At 43.9% G+C, this 21,699-nt stretch overlaps 1 protein-coding gene across 6 annotated transcripts in view; it reads right to left on the bottom strand.

Moving 5' to 3' along the window:
- The window catches only part of TMTC4 (transmembrane O-mannosyltransferase targeting cadherins 4), a 102,342-nt gene extending 80,730 nt beyond the window's left edge, over nt 1-21,612 (bottom strand). For 3 of the 6 annotated variants that reach the window (XR_015060296.1, XM_085889146.1, XM_085889148.1), the window contains exons 1-3: nt 21,443-21,612; nt 9,348-9,545; nt 6,592-6,707 (exon numbers count right to left, since the gene is read on the bottom strand). Coding sequence is in view for 5 of the 6 variants with exons in the window: in XM_085889146.1 (XP_085745272.1) it covers nt 6,592-6,707; nt 9,348-9,518 (287 nt within the window). In the remaining variant the exon portion in view is untranslated. The other 3 variants (XM_085889147.1, XM_085889151.1, XM_085889149.1) reach the window with 3 other exon arrangements.
- Between the last annotated feature and the right edge of the window lie 87 nt (nt 21,613-21,699).

Genomic DNA, 21,699 nt, shown 5'->3' with positions numbered 1-21,699 from the left:
AATAAGAACAGCTTCCTCCTTCTTTTGCAAATACTTTTTAATTACTTCAACTAAGCCTGATATTGGCTTATCGGTTAAGGTGGTTGGTTTAAGATCTTACGGTATTGAGTTTGAAGCCATGTCCTTCCATTGAATAACACCAGGTGGGTTGACTCAGCCTGTCGTCCTTCCGAGGTCAGCAAAATGAGCACCAGCTCACTGGAAACGGGGCACTGCATCAGTGGTACAACAGTGCTCCCAGCAATGATGCAACCAGCAGCCATAGGCTGTATACAAAATGATGATTATTCCAGCTGCGTATTTTAGATCATTAACTTGCGATAAGATGAGGTTTGGACAAATAAGTCTTGCAACACTGGGGATAACATGGTGGATTAAAATGTTTGTAACTTGCTGTCGTAGATATAACATCAGATTTCCAACATGACTTGAGGATGTGCATACAATTTGAATAACATGGCAAGAACTGGGCAAGTACTTAATAAATGGATTATAAATGAACAACCGCTCAATTTTTCTTTGACATCTAAATCAAGCTTTCATGATATCATCTCAGAAAATGTAAAAAATATACTGAAAATTGACTTCTATTAAAAAAAAATTTAAAATAATCAGCGACCAGTATACTGTGGACCGGATACCTATGTCAAAATATTAGAATAAGCTATTTCCTGTGTCAAAATATTAGAATACATGATGTTTCATGATGAGATACCTATCTCAATTCAGTTAATTTCTCATTATAAAGATTGTAAGGTCTCCGGATGCATGTGTACTTGTGTTATGCAAATGTGTCTTCCTATGGGAATGAAGTGCAACATCTCTGAAACATGGAAAGCAATAATCAAGGCACTCAACGATGATGGAAAGTCACAGTCAGATAACGCCAGACAAACCGGCTATTCGCAATCCACAGTATCTCGTATCCCTAAAGAGCTTTGCACCGAGCATTGTATCGCATCATGCAGGAAGAATTCTGGGTATAAATGGATCACCATGTCAACGGATGACAAGAAGTTAGCTGATATTGCAAAGAAGAACCGTTTCCAGTCTCCCAAAAGCCTTGGTGTCAGGTGGAACGACAATGGTGTTGAAGCATCCAGGAAGATGCCTGACCACAGTCTTTGTGAACTTGGATTTCACTCCCAGGTGCCTGCGATGAAGCCTCTCCTGAATGCATCCCTCGGAGAAGACTGTTTTGGGCGAGAGAGAGAGAGAGAGAGAGAGAGAGAGAGAGAGAGAGAGAGAGAGAGAGAGAGAGAGAGAGAGAGAGAGAGAGAGAGAGAGAGAGAGAGAGAGAGAGAGAGAGAGAGAGCTGGTCCATGGAACAGTGGTTTGTCAATTATGGTCACAGACGAATCAAAATATTTTGTATCTTCTTTGGTGACAAGGGACCCGAAGCATGGCAGCATCCAAAATAGTTGTGACATCAAAAAATAGACTTTCTGAAACAACTTGCCTTCTCTTCCTTGAAGGCAAATCCGACCGAAGGCAATCTCGGTGCTTTCCAAAAAGTCCGCAACAAGTGTGTGTCCACTCTCAGGAGAGCAAGAAAACATCTTTCCAACCTCAAAAATGAACTTTCAAATTTGTGTCCCTCCTCTGAAACCTGGTGGCACCTTGTTAGGTCTGTCTCTGGTGTATGCTCCCCCTCCCATCCCTTCCCCCTCTTCAAATGGCACCACAGCAGACTCTGCTTGTGAGAAGGCCAAATGCCTCAATTCTGTGTTTGCTTCTAAATCTTGTCCACAAGCCCTCATTCTTGGTAACCATCCTTCCCTGTTATACCCAACTGCTCCTGGACTCTGTTTTTTGCACCTGGGAAGGTGGAGAAGGTTCTTTCAACCCTCGACTCTGACTCTGCTACTGGACCAGATGGCATCAGTTCACTTGTCTTAAAAACCTGCTCTGCTGGTCTTGCACATTCTCTCTCTGTCCTTTTCACCCTATCATTTGCGCTATGTCATCTTCCATCTGCTTGAAAATCCATCAACATCACATCCCTCCATAAAAAAGGTGCAAAAACTGATCCCCTCAACCTCAGACCTATCCGCTTACTTCCAATCATCAGCAAGGTCAAGAAATCCATCATCGCAGTTGATATAAAAACCTTCCTTCTCCCAACCAACCTCATCTCAGATTACCAGTTTAGTTTTAGACCAGGTCACTCCACCTTGTACATGCTGCCTGGACTTTCCCAATAATTTATAGAGGCCCTCAATGTCACACATGAGATCAGGGCAGTCTCTCTTGACATACAGGATCTCGTGTCTTTGATACAGTCTGGCATCCTGCCTTGCTCTCCAAACTCTCTGCTTACGGCATCCAAGACAAACTCCAAACATGGCTTACTGACTTCCTCTACTCTCATAGCCCAACACATTTAGTGACTCTCAGCCTTGTGGAGGGAGAATTTCAATTAAAAAAAAAGCCAACATGTGGCACTCCATCTCCTCTACCTGTCAAAGCTGGAGTGCCCCAAGGCTGTGTTCTGTGCCCAGTCCTATTCCTTATCTTCATCAATGATCTCTCTGACACTCTGGAACATCATCTTTATCTATTTGCTGATGACCCTGTGCCATGATATCCCTCATCCTTCAGACAGACAGGCTGCAGCCTCTTCCCTCTCTTCAGACCTTGACAAAAGCACAAGATGGTCAAACACTTCAAATATGTCTTGAGATCCTGACATCTCACACTTTCACTATCTTTCTCTGAAAGGACCGTCTAGCAAATCCTCCTGTCTACTTTCTTCACAATCCTCTTGAGGAGGTTCAGTCATTCAAACTCCTAGGTCTCACGATCAGTCATGATCCTTCTTGAGCAAACCACATTTCAACATTGGCCTCCAAAGCCAGCTGCTGACTGGGCATCCTCCATTTCATACAAAGTCCTTCCTTAGCACTCCTGAACTCCTATCCACCTACAAGGCCTTCAACCACAGCTTGATGGAGTACTGCTCTCCCCTGCCTCACATCTTGCTCAGCTTGACGCTGTGGAAACCAAGGCCTTCCAGATCATTGGAATCTCCCGCAATGAAACTGATATGAGTCTATGGGCCGATCATTTTGCCATCGCAGACAGGTCAGTGGTCTCTCTGTCTTCTCCTGCCTCTTTTCTGGTCATGCACCCTCTGCGCTCTCACGCTCTCTCGCTCGCTCTCTCTCTCTCTCTCTCTCTCTCTCTCTCTCTCTCTCTCTCTCTCTCTCTCTCTCTCTCTCTCTCTCTCTCTCTCTCTCTCTCTGTTCTTTGTCCCCCCAGGTTCCTGCAGGGCTCAAACAGTCCATCATCAACGCTCTTCTCATAAAACTACCTAAATACAGGATCACTGCTCACCTCCACTCATTTTTTCCCCCCTTTTTCATCCCAAATTAAAAACCATGATATTTTCTACCTTCGTTAACCCCATCCAAATCTCTCCTAATTTTCCAGTTTTATATCCTTGGAGTTTCCTTCTTCATGCCTACATGTCTTGCGTCCTGTTTTTGTCTGTTACGTCCTGACGTCCTGATCTGTTCAGTGTGCTCGCTCTCCCACGAGCCTCGACTATGTATCCAAAAAATTAAGTAAATCACCCTACCTGCTTACAGCAGAGTGTCAAACCCCAAATGGTCCAGGAAATGAAGGATAAACTGGTTGAGTGCTGGGAATCCATCACGGTAGAAGAATGCAACTGCCTTGTTGCATCAATGCCCTGCCACATAAAGGCCGTGATCAAAGTTAAAGGATGACCAACCAAGTATTGAAGAAATTTCTCCTGTTTCTTGGCCTCAAATACAAATTATTCCAATTTTGTGTCATGAATATATGCATATTCTAATATTTGAAAACAGCTGCCTTGTGTTCAAATGATCGTTGTTCTATATTGAAAGGAGATATGATGGTTTTCCAAACTTTTCCGAGAATATTGTTCATTATTTCCTTCAGATGTCATATGTTGAAGACAAATTGAGCGCTTGATCATTTATAATCAATTTATTAAGTGCGCACGATTCTTGCCTCAATATTCTAAATTTATGAACCATACTTGTATATATCTTCATACATCTTTCACTGCCAGAATCCATTGCAGCAGAAATAAATGCTGGGGCAGAAGAAACTACCAAACAACCAACCATGACCTAAAATGCTTGACCTGCCTCCATAAACCTCCTCCAAATCCAAATTGAGACTTTTACTGCTTCCCAGGCCACTTGCTCACACATCTTCCTTTTTGTCCTCCCACACACTCCAACTCAAGAAAGGAAAGCAGAAAAGGACTTCCCAACATATCCTCCTTCTCCCACTGCTCCATACCCCCCCCCCCCCCTTATCTCAAATGGCTGACGCCAAACACACCAACCCTTCTACCTACACTCTGCCTCCAGCTCGGACAGTCAGCTCTAGGAAGAGTCGAGGTCGCTCCATATTCTTTGCATTTCCTAATAATGGAGCTCACTCTGCTCTTGGAAACATTCAACCCTCTAGAAATTGTTTTAACCCCTTCCCTGGATCTATACCTCCTCACAATTCTATATCAGAGTTATACAGACAGTTCCTTGGACTTCATGGTGGAGTTTCTGCTCTGACATGCACTGTCAACTGTGGCACCTTGTATAGAAAGGTGTGTTTCTTTCCAAATCATGTCCAATCAATTGAATCGGCCAAAGGTGGACTCCAATCAAGTTGTGGAGACATCTCAAGGATGATCAAAGAGAATTGGAAGCACCGGAGCTCAATTTGGAGTGTCATAGCAAAGGGGTTGAATACTTATCGACGCAATACTTTTGAGTTTTTTTCATTTTTAATTAATTTGCAAAAAATTCTCAAAACATGTTTTCACTTTATCATTTTGGGGTATTTTGTGCAGAGCAGTGACAATTAAAAAAAAAAATTAATCCATTTTAAATTCAGGCTGTAACACTGTGGCACCTAACAAAATGTTACAAAAGTTGAGGGGTGTGACTACTTTCCGAAGGCACTATTCAAACGGAATTTATGAGAGAATGTGAAGTTGCTTTCAAATCTGGCGGCAAAGCCATGCAAGATTTCTGGGCAGTTCAATTCCCTTGGCAGGGAGATTGCTCCAGGACCAGAGAGAAAGAGAGAGAGAGGTGAATGCGGCTGGTCTGTGTGGCGTTTCTCAGCCGGAAGTTCGACAACACTGCAGGGCAAACTCGATGGCCAAAGAGGACATGAAACGCAAATCTGCATGGGTGACTCAAAGTTCATAAAGTGGAAGCACAACCTTCTCTTCACAAAGTGCAACCCTCTCTAACAGCCAACTGCCTTCCTCTTCTCTCGGACTGGTGTGTCTCATTCAACTGGAACTGCTGTCTCAGTGCACGATGAACCGTAATGCCACATGAATAACCCACTGCTTCCTGTGGTGATGTGAACTTCCGTTTCGACAATGCAAACAGATACAGAGGAAAAGAACATAAAAACACATAGCCAAGGCACGGTGGGGGGAATAAACAACAGGAGGGCAGGGAAGAAACACATCCATCTGCAAGTTGGAGAGAAAATTATGTAACCTCACAATAAATTACCTTATGCTTATTCGAAACAAACCCATCCATCCATTAGGACCAGACTCTGTGCAGAACGTTGGCGCTGCCTAAGCAGTCTCCTTGGCTACTGGGCACAATCCTGGACGTGTCGCCACTCCGACACAGGATACCAGCATGCTGGCACTAATTTTGCCGACCTCGGAAGGATGACAGGTCGAGTTAACCCCACCTGGTATTAATTCAACAGCTGAGCAGGATTTGAACTCAGGATCCTAGGATCCCAAGCCCACCACCCTGACCATTAAGCCAACACCAGGCATATTCAAAACAAATACAAAGGATTAACTAATATTATGCCAAACAGTTTTGCCCCCATTAAGAGTCATTCCCACAACAATATATTTGATGTGTTTTCGAGCTCAGAGAGCCATAGTAGTGAACAAAATGGATGATAAATCATGATGTCGAAGAAAGACCTCGAAGACAAATCCACATATTACATTTGATATGTATAGGCCTACGTATCAATCATTATCTTATACACATAATATATTATGCCCTGAACGCAATTAGCACGAAGGGGTCTAAGCCTGCTGTTGGCTTAGTGGTTAGGGTGGCTGGCTTGGCATCTTAGGGTCCTGAGTTTGAGCCCCGTTTTCTGCTGAATTAACACCAGGTATGGTTGACTCAGCCTGTCATCCTTCCGAGGTTGGCAAAATGAGTACCAGTGTACTGGTATAGGGGCACAGCATCAGCCCCAACAAAATGATAGCTACCCGGCAGCCAAGCTGCCATACGCAAGAAGAAGACTAAGGGGTTCTGAACATGTGGGCCAATGCATTGTGGGGTGACCGACTTATTTTGAAAGGTCCGAAGCCCGCTTCCCCAAGTTGGTTGACAAAGATTGTACTAATGTATGCTTTGATTCAATAACCTTCAGCATTTCATTCATAAAATGCATTAGGATACCTTCTGATCACCACACGTCACAATGAATGCCATGAAGAAAATGCAAAGTGAACAATACAAAGCAAATCACCCATGCATTTGAACTGCAAGCCTTGTGACTTCAATTCAACATAAAAGGTGGTGATCTCACCGGAAGGTGAGCACAGTTAGTGGTCGGTAAGACTTGTGGCTGGAGTTCAAGTTGAGAGGGCTGCCCCAGAAGTCGTGTTTGAAAAGCTGAATTAGTGGGGTCTCTGGTCTCAGGTCCTACATGAAATTCATAAAGATCGCATACGAAGAACCAATCATTCACATTTTAAAAGGCAGCTGCAAATTCTCTGTACATTTCAACCTCATTGCACTCATAATGTGCTCGTATGTGTAATGTAGGAGAATAAAAGAAGGAAGTGTAGAACAGAGGGTAAATGGTGGTGAGAGGGGCTTTGCGATGAAAAACCTCATTCCCCCGATTTACGTCAAACATGTTAAATCAACAAACTGCTGTTAGTAAATCTCTCCAAATAAAAAGGATTGTTCAGCTGTGTCAAAGTCTTTGAAAACTGATACCACATCCATACGCATCTCATACTATTTCTCTCACTAAGCATGTAAAAGTCAAGCAATCTTCCAATGCCACTTCATGTCATATACCACGCATATCCGTGATATCTTCACTTATTTGTGAGAAAAAAACAACAACCTGCACAACACAGTCGAGAGAGTGCTTTGTGGTAAGCTACCAATTACGAGATTTGAATGTCATATTTCATTGTTGACGGAGTAAGTAAGCCCCCCTCCCCCTCCCACACCCTCACAAAAAGCTCACGTATGAAATCTCCAAATATTTTTCTTCCAACGTATGAGAAGCATTCAAAAGTTGAAAGAATGACAGGAGTCACTGCCTCGAAAGCAAAATATATCACACCAGCGGTGGCAGATGGGACAAAAGTGACAGCCTCCTGCTTCAATAAGAATCGATTTCTTTACATCAATGACTTCAAAAGTCGGAGATGTTGTGACATTAAGAATCTAATAAAAAACATGTTTTAAGGTCCTGTTAAATGAAAAAAACTAGAAGGGCACTCTTCGATGTCACCAGATATGCCTCTGCCAACATCATTGCATCATTTATACATACTTGTACCAAGTTTACTTTAATTTCGTGAACCCATATTCAAAATATTAAATAATTCTGGCTGCCAGACCTTGCATCCGATCAAACTGAAATTTCAAACATGTATTCCACATGACTACTAGATCATAATTGTGACGTTTCACGTCGATTGATGAAGCGGTTCAAGAGAAAGGATTTGAATTTTTTTTTCATTCAATCCAATATGGCTGCCAGACCATTTGACCTATAAATTATTTGTGAACACCCTGGTATCCCCATCACTTGGGGAACATGTGGGTGAAGTTTCCCCTCGATCTGTCAAGCCATTCTGGAGAAGTTGATTATTAAAGGTTTATTCTTCAAAAAAAAATAGCTGCCAAACTGTATCAGGGGTGCAAATTAACGGCCGCCCGGTCGCCAATGGCGCCTAACTTTTGTGCTGGGCGGGTACACAATACTGCCTTACCTGCCCGGCTGGCGAATCACCGGTGATTCCTGTTATTTTGTACAATTTGTACGAGCTTCTCTAGTAGTTCTCTCAACTAGAACTACTGTTTTTGTCCACAGAAATCCGTAGAAATCACCAGTAATTCTGCGGCAGCCATTTTGTGTTTTCATCTCGTTCCAAATCACGCGAGATTTGACGGTTTGGCGTGGTTTGGAGGCATTTTCTCATGCCCAGGATGGTTAAATGAGTGAATTTGGGTGAATGAGTGAGTTTCATGGGTGAGGTTAGGTGAATGAGTGATCTATGACGTTATAGGTGGAGAATTTTTTATTCCTCATGGATAGGTGATCATACCTGTTAAGTTTCACCTCAATCTGTTCAGTCGTTTGAGATTTTTGAAGGTTTTTATGTTAAAATACAATATGGCTGCAGTAACACGTGAATGATGATGTCATCAATCCCCCCCCCCATACAATTTAGCCATAGATGACCATCAAAAATTCTCATACTGATCGGATAAAGTGTTTGACGTATGCAATTATGACATCACAATGAAGCCACCTATGATATCATCAAAAACCAGAGAGTTGGTGTCAAAGTCACCCAATGCTCGCCTGTTTATATATTTATCGGACTAGTCTAATAATATTTTTTATAAAGCATTGCAGTGAAGTCTGATCCAAATAATTTTAAAGCAATATATGTATTTGTATATTGTAATCAGTAAAAAATAGTGTGGTAGATAAAAACATTAGAAAGGAAATAACTTGCACCAAAAACTTTAACATTTTCACGCTCACGCTGACGCTCATGCCGGGGGTATCGCTATAGCTCTGTTCTTCGAACAGGCGAGCTAAAAATGACACTCGTTTCCCATGAGGAGTATGTCACATGCCTCACGTTTCAATTTCCCCATGGAGCAGTTTGGAGATAGAGGTCCAAAGTTTTTCCTTTTTTCCAACATGGCTGCCATACCATGTGACCTATGACGTCTTAATTATTTATCATTAAAACATTCTACGTGACTCGTCACACCCATGGTGAAAATTTCATGTCATTCAGATAAGCAGTTTGCAGAGAAAACAGAGAAAATTAGCATGGACGGACGTACGGACAACCCGAAAACATAATGAGACCAGCGACTTCATCAGCGGAGACATAAAAAGAAAAAGAAAAAATAAGACATTGACAGGGTTTCAATAAAATGAAGCTACTAAAAGCAAATTAAAATATGCAGTATTTTTCCCGAGCATAAACGACAAATTCCCCTCTTCTTAAAAGGCTGTGGAAATTGTTGTTGTTATCATTCCTGCATTAAAAAGCAGCAAAACCACCATTTTCATACTTTGTTTCCCACAATGGCCTCTGCATCGTCAAACACGAAGTCTCCGTCATAGCTGTTGCAGAAGCATGTGAAAGCGCTCAGCGCGATAACCAAACGGGCCTGTGTGTGGCTCGGACAGGGAATGGGCAGGACACGTTCTCTCTGATGCCTCTCCACAGTCCCAGCACACATCCCTCACCGCCGTAACACCACCAGCTCCTGCTTTCAGTAATTATCAGGATCAACACACATTCTACCAAATACACTTTTGAATGCCGAACTGAGAAAACGTGACATTCATGGTCATCTCAAATCTACATACATGGAAAGTTTTGCTCGCAGGTTATAATTCAGGAATTCTCTCATTTTCACTGGCTCTTATTATTTCCTGCTACTTGATTATTAAATGAAAACATTGTTTTACAAGTGAAAGCACAACGGAGGTCTAAAGAAAAGTAATGCTCACAAGTTATGCAATTTATCAGAGTTCGTTTAGTTCTGTCAAGTCTTGTCCAACTTCTGGTGACATTCATGATCAGATTTCTCCAAAACATCCATGTTCTGCACTGCTTCCCCAAGCTCTGGCAGAGACAGCTCGGTTGAAGCCTTTACCCCATCCATCCAGTGCAGACACGGTCTGCCTCTTCCTCTTCTTCCCTCAATCATATGCAGCATGGTTGATTTCTCCAGACTTTCGTTTTCTGCACACATGACGTGTCCCAAGTATGGCAGTTTCTATTTCAGCATCAGCGCTTCTAAAGGGGCTATCACACCTTGACGATTTAGCCAGCGTATGCCGACGTATGAAAAATTTGTCTAAAACGCTGGCACACGTCGAATACGTTATGGGTAAGTTTTGTATATGTTAAGAGCACGCTGGCATACGTCGTAGTACGCCGAGCTGTTAGACAAATTTTCCTTGCTTGAAATTTTTCGACGTATGCCAGCGTATGACTGACACATTCCGCATAACGTTGGCCATAAGTTGTAGGCACGTTACGCAATCGTTGACACACGTTACTTCTAAGTTACTCATAAGTCGAAACACGTCGAGGTAATGGTTAGTGTCCGTGTTCCAGACTCCCTGGTTTTTTGGGGTTTTTATTTCTTCGGTATGACTGTGATGTTGACACTTCGATTTCTAGTGCGGTTATAATATAATATAATTAATAGGCTGTCGCTCAACGATTTGAATCATAACTGCACTAGAAATCAAAGTGTCACCATCACCGTCATACCGAAGAAAAAAAAAAAAAAAAACAACAAAAAAAAAAACAGGGAGTCTGGAACACTGACGCTAACCATTACCTCGACGTGTTTCGACTTATGAGTAACTTACAAGTCACGTGTGTCGATGTGTGTCAACGATCGCGTAACATGCCTACAACTTATGGCCAGCGTATGCAGAACGTGTGTCATACGTCACACAGAACATGTGTTGAAAAATTTTCAACATGCTGAAAATTTGTCGACGTACTCGGCGTACTACGACGTATGCCAGCGTGCTTCAGCGTGCTATTAACGTATACAAAACTTACCCATAACGTATTCGACGTGTGCCAGCGTATTCGGCAAATTTTTAATTCGTCGGCATACGCTGGCTAAAACGTCAAGGTGTGACAGCGGCTTGACACTTCGATGTCTAGTGCGGTTTTGATTTGAATCGTCGAGCCGCAGCCTATTAATAGCCTACGCCACGGTCGTCGGTGATACACTGCCGCGCTATGCTATGGATTTTCAACATTTGTCTCCAACATCACATTTCAAAACTGTCAATCTACTTCCTTTCTATATTTTTCACTGTCCATGACTCACATCCATACATTGCAAGTGGAAATACCCTGGAGCATTCACCAACCTCCTCTTAGTTTGTGTTGTCACTTCTTTGTCTTTCCAGATCTTTGGCAATCCCGACATTGGTGTTCTCCTCAACACGAACCGTCTATTAATTTCTCCTTCACATTCTCCACTCACTTCAATCTTAGAACCCAGGAAGATTAAACTTTCCACTATTTCCCTTGATCGTCTCCCAATCTGAAGATGTCGATCTTCTAGCTGACAAGACTTGATTCTATTTTTGTTTAAATAAAGACCAGCTTTTAAACTTTCCTTCTTCACTGTCTGCAGCAATTTCATCAAGTCCTCTTTAATTCCAACCAACAGAGTAGTATCATCAGCATGCCTTCAATTATTGATACACTTTCCTTCAATCCTGACTCCAACCCTTACGTCATACAAATTTGATTTCCTCATGATGTACTCACGATACAGATTGAACAAGTAAAGGGAGAGAATGCACCCCTGTCGAAGTGCACCTTTAATATTCCCTTGCTTTTTCCATGAGCCACCTCAGATTTGCAATTTGATCACTAGTACCGCTTCCTCTTCTGAAACATACTTGCTACGTGGGCATTTCTCGCTGAATGAAGTTTTATATTCTGTGTTGAATGTTCTTTTGTAATATCTTGCCAGAATGTGAAATCAAGACAATGATTTGGTGATTTAAACATTCTCTTACACCTCTTGTCAGGTCAGGTCAGATTAGATATGTGACTTGCTAGAGGTACCATGTAAGACGGTACGAACCTGTTCCATGGTCGGGTTATTGGCGACTAAACCGGCTCCCCCACCAAGTTTCTTGGTGAGTAGGGTGTATGATATGGACACCCAGCAGGATTAAGAACAAAACCTGTCAAAGGGTGGAGGAGCTCCTTGTGAGCCAACGGCCATCCATATCTAGTGCCCAACTGTGTCTGCAGAAGTCCTCCTGCAGTTGGGTTACTTTTTATTAGGAGGTTGGTGGCAGGATTTGTACTTCGGCCACTGTAAAACACTTCATCCCGCAAAACATATCAAAAGCAAAAAGAAATCTGAAAACCCACTCCATGAGAGTACTTCCTGTGTAGCTGCACTTCACAGGGCAGCTCACCGGATGATGGGATGGGGGCAAAGCCTTTGGGACCCCCAATCTTTGATGATGAGGGAAACCACAGGGTAACATCCCTGGGTCAGATTGTAGTAGTATGTGTCGGGGTGGTGCTGAAGTGTCGTCCACCAGACGGTGGTCTCCTTGGGTTAACCTGAGGCGGTCCCTTAGGGTGGGTGCCTGGAATGTCCTATCCCTAAGAGAGAATGATCTCCTGTCTCTGTTATCATATGAGCTCAAGCATTTGGACATCGGTATTGCAGCTCTCTCTGAGGTTCGGAGAACAGATTGCGGCGAGATCATGGCGGTTGGTTACACCAACGATTGGTCTGGTTGCTGTGATGTTTGCCATGCCCAAGGAGTTGCTGTAGCTATGTCCAATAAGCTGACTCCAATGATAACTGGGGTAACACCGGTCAACAGTGTTTTACGAGACTAAGGATTCGTCACTCCTTGGGTGTCATTTCCCTGGTCTCTGTATATGCTCCGACTGAGGCGAGTGATCTCACCGTGAAGGACACATTCTATGTCACGCTCTAGTCTGTGGTTGATCAGAGCCACAGGCGAGATACTCTTATAGTCTTGGAGAATTCACTGCATCGATTGGAACTGATAGGGATGGTTATGAGACATGTATTGGTCCCCATGGGTCTGGAACTGTGAACCAGAATAGCACTAAGTTCCTTGACTTTGCAGGAAGTCATGGACTTCGGGTGGCTGGTTCATGGTTTCAGCGCCCACAGGCTCATCGCTGGACCTGGTATTCCAACGGGATTGGTGTGGCAAAGGAGATTGATCATGTCCTCATTGATGGTCGCTGGAGGATAATCCAGAACTACAGGGACGACCGGAGTGCTCAGTTCCTCAACACTGACCAGAGGCTTGTTGTAGCAACTCTGAAGTTTCAGCTTAAATCCAGAAGAATGGAACCATCCCAGCCAAGGCTGGATGTTGGCAAGCTCAAGGTTGAGAGGGTCGCTGAGAAGTTTGCGAACAGGCTGAGTGGAAGTTTGGGGTGTCTGGGTGCATTGGAGGATCCTGAGGAGTTGTGGAGTGCCTTCAAGATCACCGTCCTTGATGCTGCCGGTGGATGTCTTGAAACTCACCGCAGGGCGAAGAAGAATTTTATCTTTCAAGGGACACTGGATACCATTGACCAGAATCGCAGGGCCAGGCTGAATGGCAGAGCTGAGCTGTTCAGGGAGCTGAGGCGTAAAACTGTACGTGCACTAAGGGTGGACAAGGAGGCCAATGTGCAAGGAATCTGTCAGGGGGTAGAGCATCACCTGTGGTCAAGTGATTCTTGTCCTGCTTACAGGGGAATTCACGCATTGCGTTCCTCAAAGCCCGTCCCTCGGTGTAATGCAGTTAAAGCAGAGGGTGGTGGGAACTTGACAGAGGAGTCCGAAGTGAAGGCCCGCTGGGCCGGTTACATTGAGCGGCTGTACCAGACTGATCCACCAGCTGTCGAGTTGGATGTCAGGGGTGTTACTATCCCTGTTGCTGACCCTCTAATCAACTGTGGTCCACCTTCGGTTGTGGAAGCACAGACTGCGGTGAACTGGTTGAAATGGGGTAAAGCTCCTGGGATTTGTGGCATCCATGCTGAACTTCTCAAGGCTGGTGGAAATGCTGTACTCGTGTCGTTGCATGCAGTTATGTGCTCTGCCTGGAACACAGACATCATCCCAACTGACTGGAAGAGGGGCCTTGTTGTCCCCCTCTAGAAAGGGAAGGGTGATCGCCAAGACTGCAACAACTACCAAGGGGTGACTCTGCTCTCAGTGCCGGGCAAGGTCTTTGCTCAGATAATTCTTGATGTGGTTCCCACCATCTGCTTGAGCACCCGCGTCCAGAACAGTCAGGCTTCACACCAAAGAGGTCAACGATTGAACGTATCCTTGCTCTTCGAGTGCTCACCAAACGCAGATGAGAGTTTAGGCAGGGGCTGCTTGCAACATATGTTGATCTCTGTAAAGCGTTTGATTCAGTGAATTGGGCTGCCCTCTGGAAGAATCTTGGTCTTCATGGGGTGCCACCAAAACTGATCAATCTGATGTCTGAACTACACTCTGGTACTGAGAGTGCTGTGAGATATGGTGGTACCATCTCTGACTTATTTCCAATTGTTACTGGAGTTCCTCAGGGGTGTGTCCTGGCTCCCACACTTTTCAGCACTTGTATGGACTGGATTCTGGGGAAGATGTCGGAGAGATCAAGTTGCGGTGCATCGTTTGAGAATGTCAAGATCTCTGACATTGATTTCGCAGATGATGCAGTCATCTTTGTGAAGACTCTGGATATCCTTTTGGGGGCCCTCCAGATGCTCAATGAGGAGTCAGAGCTGCTGGGATTACGGGTTTCCTGGGTCAAAACTAAGATCCAGGCTTTCAATGACACCTTGGATGCTGCTCTCCTGTCTGTACCTGCTTGTGGCGAGGATGTTGGGTCACGGAGAGATTCACTTACCTTGGCAGTGATAGTCATGTCCCTGCTGCCTGTGAGCCAGAGGTCAACAGATGTCTGGGTCGCGCCTAGGGAGTCATGGATTCACTGGATCATGGGGTGTGGCGCTGTGCGGGAGGACGAAAGTCTGAGTCTTCAGGTCCTTGGTGCTTCCAGTGTTGCTCTACAGATGTGAGACTTGGACTCTGACCAGGGATCTGAGATGGAGACTTAATTCCTTTGGTACCAGGTCTCTTCGGAGAATCCTTGGCGATCGCTGGTCGGACTTTGTGTCCAACGAGTGGTTGTTGAGAGAGACTCAAATGACATGTTACCTGCATTGTCCATGAGCGTCAGCTGCGGCTGTATCATACAGCCTGTATGGACATGTGGCTCGTTTTCCTGACGCTGATCCTGCTCACCAGATTCTCTTAGCGAGGGAGCCTCCTGAGTGGAGAAGGCCAATGGGCCGATCACGTGCCTCGGGGTTGCAGCAGATTGGTCAGCATCTCAAGGAGATGGGGATGGGCTTGGCATCTGCCTGGGGGATGGCCAGACGGAGGCCCTTGGAGTACTGGCGGAAAGTGGACGCAGCGACGCGCTGCTCTGGCACATGCTCCCATACCTGACCTGACCTTACACCTCCTTTCTTTGGCTTCCACATTTTAGGCCATCCAATCCTGCTCCAGATCAGTGTACAGATAGTTGTTAATATTTTGATTGTCTCTTCTCCAACTCCCTTCACGATTTCTATTGAATTTCATCGACACCTGGTGCTTTTCCATTTGCCAGCTCATTCAAAGCTCTACATCCCTCACATTCTATCAGGATTGGTTCTTGCTCATATTCTCTTTCTTCGAAGGTTGCCACCATATTGCTATCTCATTTGTATAGACTTTCGATACAGTCCTTCCATCTTTCTTTCACCTGTGTTTCTTTTGCCAGATCATTTCCTGTTCTATTCTTAAGGACCCCAATTCTTTCCTCTGATCTTTATATTAAGCTATCATTGACTGGGTTGTATCCCAGTACTGGTCCCTGCAGTCTTTTTTATTGAAAATCACTGCCACTCCATTTCCTCTGCCTGACATAAAGGCCAAGCAGCCATTACTGGCAATATGTGCCAGGTGCCTGCATGGCCCTGATCAGGAAGCTAAAATGGGGTAGTACACGTTCCCCAAGGGTGGCCTATGGGTTAACGAATGCAAAGGCTACCTTCTTTAAAAAGCATTGCCACCTTTACCCCATTAAAACCTTTGCCTTTGGTTAAAATGCTTGAATCACAAGGCAGTGGTGGATTTGGATTCAGTTTCCTTCTCCTAGATGAGCTGCCTTCCAAAGCTTCTGAGACCCATCTGCCAAGTGGATTTGGATTCAGTTTCATTCTCATGCAATTTCTCTTGTGGCATTGTTTTTTAAAGCAGGAAAACACTGGATACTTTATAAGTGCCCAATGTGAAAACCCACAGATTTAACCACACAATTATTTTAAAAGGCTGCAGGACTTAAATTTACTTTTTCCCAGTATAAAGATCTCCATAGGTTAAAAGCATGGATCAGACACAGTGGCTCAAGAAAAAGCTTGATGACAGAGGGTGAAAAGATGAAATTCTGGCAATGGCAAACAGGTATTGTAAGAGATATACCAGTAAACAAGCTTAGTGAGGTAGATATCACTGTGGGTAGATATGTGACAGCATTATTTGTGGGGTACAGTATTTCGAAAAATCCCAGAGAAGAGCAGGAAGACAAAGAAATGGTTCCACAGAATACAGAATAATGTGTGGAAAGCCTGATTTTTGGAAGGTTAACGAGGAGTGGTTTACTATACGAGAATTGGTGACCTCTACATACTTCCTCTCCATAATAATACAACTCCTTCCTTTGGCCTACTTCACACATTCAATACCACCCGTCAAAAAACTTCTCATCTCATCTGTCATTGCTCTCCCATTCTTTATGTTAACTTCTAATGGCTTTGTCTTATACGTGAGATATGTAAAGCTCTTCTGGGCCTCATAATCACTGAAAACTAATCCCTTTTGGCTTTTAATATCACAACATCATTGTCATACCCCTTCGCCTTGACCTCTTCTCCAGTGCAAAAAAGTAATTAAAGATGCTCATTTGTTTTTGTTTTCTTATCTCTCATCAAAGCAAAAATCAGCCAGCCCTAGAACCACTCTCATTGCACCATGCTGAACCCACCCAAATGCAGCTATCAGCACTTTTGGATTGAGATAATCAAAGCTGAACAAAAATATTTAACATGTGGCATTTAAATCAGACATTTGTTCAATGCTAACAGCAACTAATCCTGTGATCAAATAAAACAATATGCCTTTCGAAATACAACCTAAAACGAGAGTTCATCCAACATGATACTGAGTGCAGTGTTGCTTAAATTGTAATGGAATAATGATTTTAACGATGGTTTAAAAAATATATCCGAAAGTTTGGTGTATTGAAGTAGACCAGGAGTAGTCCCGAACATCATCCTTATATATCGCCCAGTTTATTGAAATTTAAGTGCTGTGCTGTAAAACTGGAAGTTCTTGGAAGTATTATGACAGACAATTTGTGTGCTTGTATTCAAGTATGTAATAAAATTAAAATAAAACAAAGATTGTAAAAGTCGCAGAAATAAATTAATTCCAGAAGTTAATGCCATTTTCTCCAGCAGCTTTTACACCACCCTATCCAACACGTTACGTTAATTATTCGTGCATGTTGTTTGTGTCCTTTATGACATTCTTAAGCCTGGTGTTGGCTTAGTGGTTAGGGTGGTGGCTTGGGATCCTAGGGTCCTGAGTTCAAGCCCTGTTGGCTGCTAAATTAAAATACACCAGGAGGTTGTACTTTAATTCAGCCTGTCATCCTTCTGAGGTTGGCAAAATGAGCACCAGTGTACTGGTAAGGGGGACACTGCATCAGCGGCATAGACACGTCCCAACCAATGATGCAACCGGCAGCAGCCACAGGCTGCACTCGATAGAGAGAGGTGACCTTGTTAAAAAAGGTAAGTTTCCTGTTTTGAATGATTGTCAATTTTATTTGACTGCCAGGCAGGTAGATAGAGTAAAATGTTATTACCCCTCTCTTCTCTGCGCATATGCGATCGGGACAAATTCAGAGCCAATATATGGTAAAACAGCAGACTTGACTTTCTAGTCATGTTCCGATTTGTGTTCAAAATATAGAATTCGATTTAAATAAGTTGGTCCTCGATCATAAACTGATAAGAATGGCAGACGGAGAGACAGATATGAACCAATTGCTTAACCCCGCTTTTCGCTTTGTGTGCGCCGGGTAATTAGTTTCCTTTTTATTGCCCACACTGTGCTGATAGTGCCAGTGCTTGTCCAGAATGTGTGTACTTATTCTAAAATTATTCTCTCGACCCATCATTCATGAAATCCCTTCAATTAAAACGGTCCTGTCACTGCTGTTTTTCCTCCAAGCCCTTTATGTACCTTACGCCCAATTTTTATGTCTTCTGAAAATTTTGGCAAGTGTTGGGGTATGTATGTTGTGGCAAATTGGGCTCATAAGCCTTGGTAGGCAATTCATCTCGGAGAAGGAAACTCTGAATCCAGTTTTGCTGCTGCCTTGCGGTTCAGGTTTTTAAACTAAAGGCTAAGGTTTTCATGGGGGGAAAAGGCAGCAATCCTTTATAAAGGAAGTGGCCTTTACATTCATTAACTCATGAGCCACCCTTAAGCAAGATGTACTACCCCATTTTAGCTTCCAATTCATGGTTGTGTGAAGTCATGGGAGCAGATGGTGCATGGCCTTGTAGTATAGGGAGTCAGCGCATATTTCCAGTCATGGCTGCAATGGCCTTCATGCTCGGCAGAGGATTCCTTTCCGGAGAACAATGGCTAAGATCACCCGTCTAGTATAGACTCTGCTGGAAGAAGGCAATGACAAACCACTTCCATACATGCCAAGAAAACAATCATGATCAGAAATCTAAGAGATAAAGCTGTGGTGCCGGATGATGAGCCCCTCCCCCACCCCTCCAGGTTTGAAAGCACCTACATGGGCTACTGGGGAAGAGCAAAGTTTTTTTGATGAGCAAGTCTGGCCGTTATGATGGGAATGGATCACAACTGTCTCTCCAACTTGAGTGGAGTTCACCTGTCACCAATTCAATTGGTTGGACATGATTTAGAAAGAAACACACCTTTCTACATAAGGTCCCACAGTTGACAGTGCATGTCAGAGCAGAAACTCTACCGTTAAGTCCAATGAACTGTCCGGAGAACTCTGAGATATAATTGTGAGGAGGAAGAGATTTGGGGAATGGTATAAAACAATTTCTAGAGGGTTGAAAGTTCCCAAGAGCACAGTGTCAGCTCCATCTTAAGGAAAAGGAAATAATATGGAATGACCATTAAGTCCAACCGTAGTTCCCACGCTCCAACCAACCATCGTTCCCGCGCTCCAAACAACTGACGTACCCACGCTCCAACCAACCGACGTACCCGCGCTCTAACCAAACTACGTACCCGCGCTCCAACCAAACTACGTACCCGCGCTCCAACCAAACTACGTACCCGCGCTCCAACCAAACTACGTACCCGCGCTCCAACCAAACTACGTACCCGCGCTCCAACCAAACTACGTACCCGCGCTCCAACCAAACTACGTACCCACGCTCCAACCAAACTACGTACCCACGCTCCAACCAAACTACGTACCCACGCTCCAACCAAACTACGTACCCACGCTCCAACCAACTGACGTTCCCACGCTCCAACCAACCCACGTACTTGTGCTCCAACCAACCAACATACCTGCGCTCCAACCAAACTACGTACCCACGCTCCAACCAAACTACGTACCCACGCTCCAACCAACTGACGTTCCCACGCTCCAACCAACCCACGTACTTGTGCTCCAACCAACCAACGTACCTGCGCTCCAAACTACGTACCCACGCTCCAACCAACTGACGTTCCCATGCTCCAACCAACCGACGTACCTGCGCTCCAACCAAACTACGTACCCATGCTCCAACCAACCGACGTACCTGCACTCCAACCAAACTACGTACCTGCGCTCAAACCAAACTACGTACCCACGCTCCAACCAACGGACGTTCCCACGCTCCAACCAACTGGAGTACCTGCGCTACAACTTCCACGTACTCTCAAACATCCCTCTGGAGCCCATACAATTTTAACCTCTGAGCCCATCTGCCCATCAACTCCATTTATGAACACAATCTGATGTTCTCTGATTTGAATTTGATCCAGTCAATGTCAACACGATATCATCCAAAACTCCAAATCGGGATAAACAATGGGTACTGTTTATACTCATACACGGGATAAAAACAATTCAAATACAATGTGGGACAAGTCTGAAGACAACAATGGTTCACGAGCGGTATTTGACGATGTCGATTGTTTCAGAAGTCAAGGATGAGACAATGTGATAATTTTTGACCAAGTTATAAAAATGATCAACATGATGTGGTTCGAGTGACGGGTTATTAGCTGCAAAATGCTGAAAACCCGGATTCGTTCAACAACTTTCAAAATTTGACCTTTGCATAACCTTTAAAGGTCACAAAACAATGTTGTGGACATTAAAATAAGGAAACAGGATACGTGCTCCAGCTTATTGGAATTAGTTCGTCGAAGAAGGTTGAAAACCCGGTTCAATTCCCATAACTTTGAAAATTTGACCTTTGTGGCCTTTAAAGGTCAAAGGTCAAGGATTAAACCTTTGGTGCAAAACTTCCTCTGGAACATTCCAGGAACAATGTAACGTCATATCGGCTATATGGAATTTCGCACTCCTCGGATTATCCATACTTTGATGAAATCGGCGTAAAAACAAACTTGAAGGGGGCGCCACGGGCAAGGTGTTCGAGATAGAGCAAAATGGTTTGAAGACTTTAGGTGGGGAATGACCTCAAGATTATGCATAAAAAATATTGTCATCCTAGCTCTCAAAGTTTGGGCGGTCGTATGATTTTAATGTAAAAATTCACAATTTTCTAAGTTTTTGACCTTGTGACCTTGGGACGAAAATGAAAAATCGGACAACGACAAGTTTTAGATGACTAATTTTGCTCTTCAAATACCGAAGAACCCATTCCATTCAGTCAATTCCCTCGAAGAATATAGATTTTTAATCCGACTACCCCCTAAAAATGGCTTTTTTTTTTTTGGGCGTGGCTCCTCATCCAGGAAAACGCAACGAGACATCGATATCAAGCACATAACCAAGTTTCATCAACATCGGATCAAAGTCCACGGAGTTATGCTCTGGACAGACAGACAGACAGACAGACAGACAGACAGACAGACAGACAGACAGACAGACAGACAGACATAACGAATATAGTGGTCACCCTGGCTGGTGCTCGTGAACCAATAACGATTTAATGTGACAACAGGGAACATGAACAAATAACCAAGTGTACACAAGGTAAATCAACACAAACGTTTTTTTATTTATTTTATAATTCGTAATAATAACAATAACTTCCGATAAAATAATTAATACCTCATGGAATTCACGATACGCGGCGACAAAAATCGTTCAAGACGAAAATGACCAACAAGAAGCGTCGACAGAAATATAAACGATGAGGTAAAAACGCCGAGAAGGAGATCGACGCGTCGCTTTCCCCGGTTGAACGACGAGCCAAGACCGTACGCCTCAGTCGCGGCCTACTCGCGCCGGTGTCGACTTTCCGCGCATTTGACCGAAACAGCGATTTTTGTACCTCAGTCCATGTGCAGCTCGGAAAGGTATAGACAGAGGGCGTTGATGTAACGGTCACAATGAACCCGAATTTAAAAATGTCAAATCGAGAAAAAAAAAATGAGCTTCACGCCTTCACAACCGACGCCACAAGACGATTTAAAGGTTCAGAAAAATGGCGCCAAAAGGCAAAACAATCGACGATGAAAAAGATGCGATTTGTAAATAATTGCATGAACTTGTACAAGTTTGCGCGTTTGTTCGATGCTTGCTCGTTAA

This window comes from Eptatretus burgeri, chromosome 7 (assembly GCF_056783735.1).
Source record: "Eptatretus burgeri isolate ZD-2024b chromosome 7, Ebu_testis_v1, whole genome shotgun sequence".
Classification (NCBI taxonomy): Eukaryota; Metazoa; Chordata; class Myxini; order Myxiniformes; family Myxinidae; genus Eptatretus; species Eptatretus burgeri.
The sequence above is the reverse complement of the archived record's forward strand: the minus strand, read 5'-3'. Positions and strand labels throughout refer to the sequence as shown.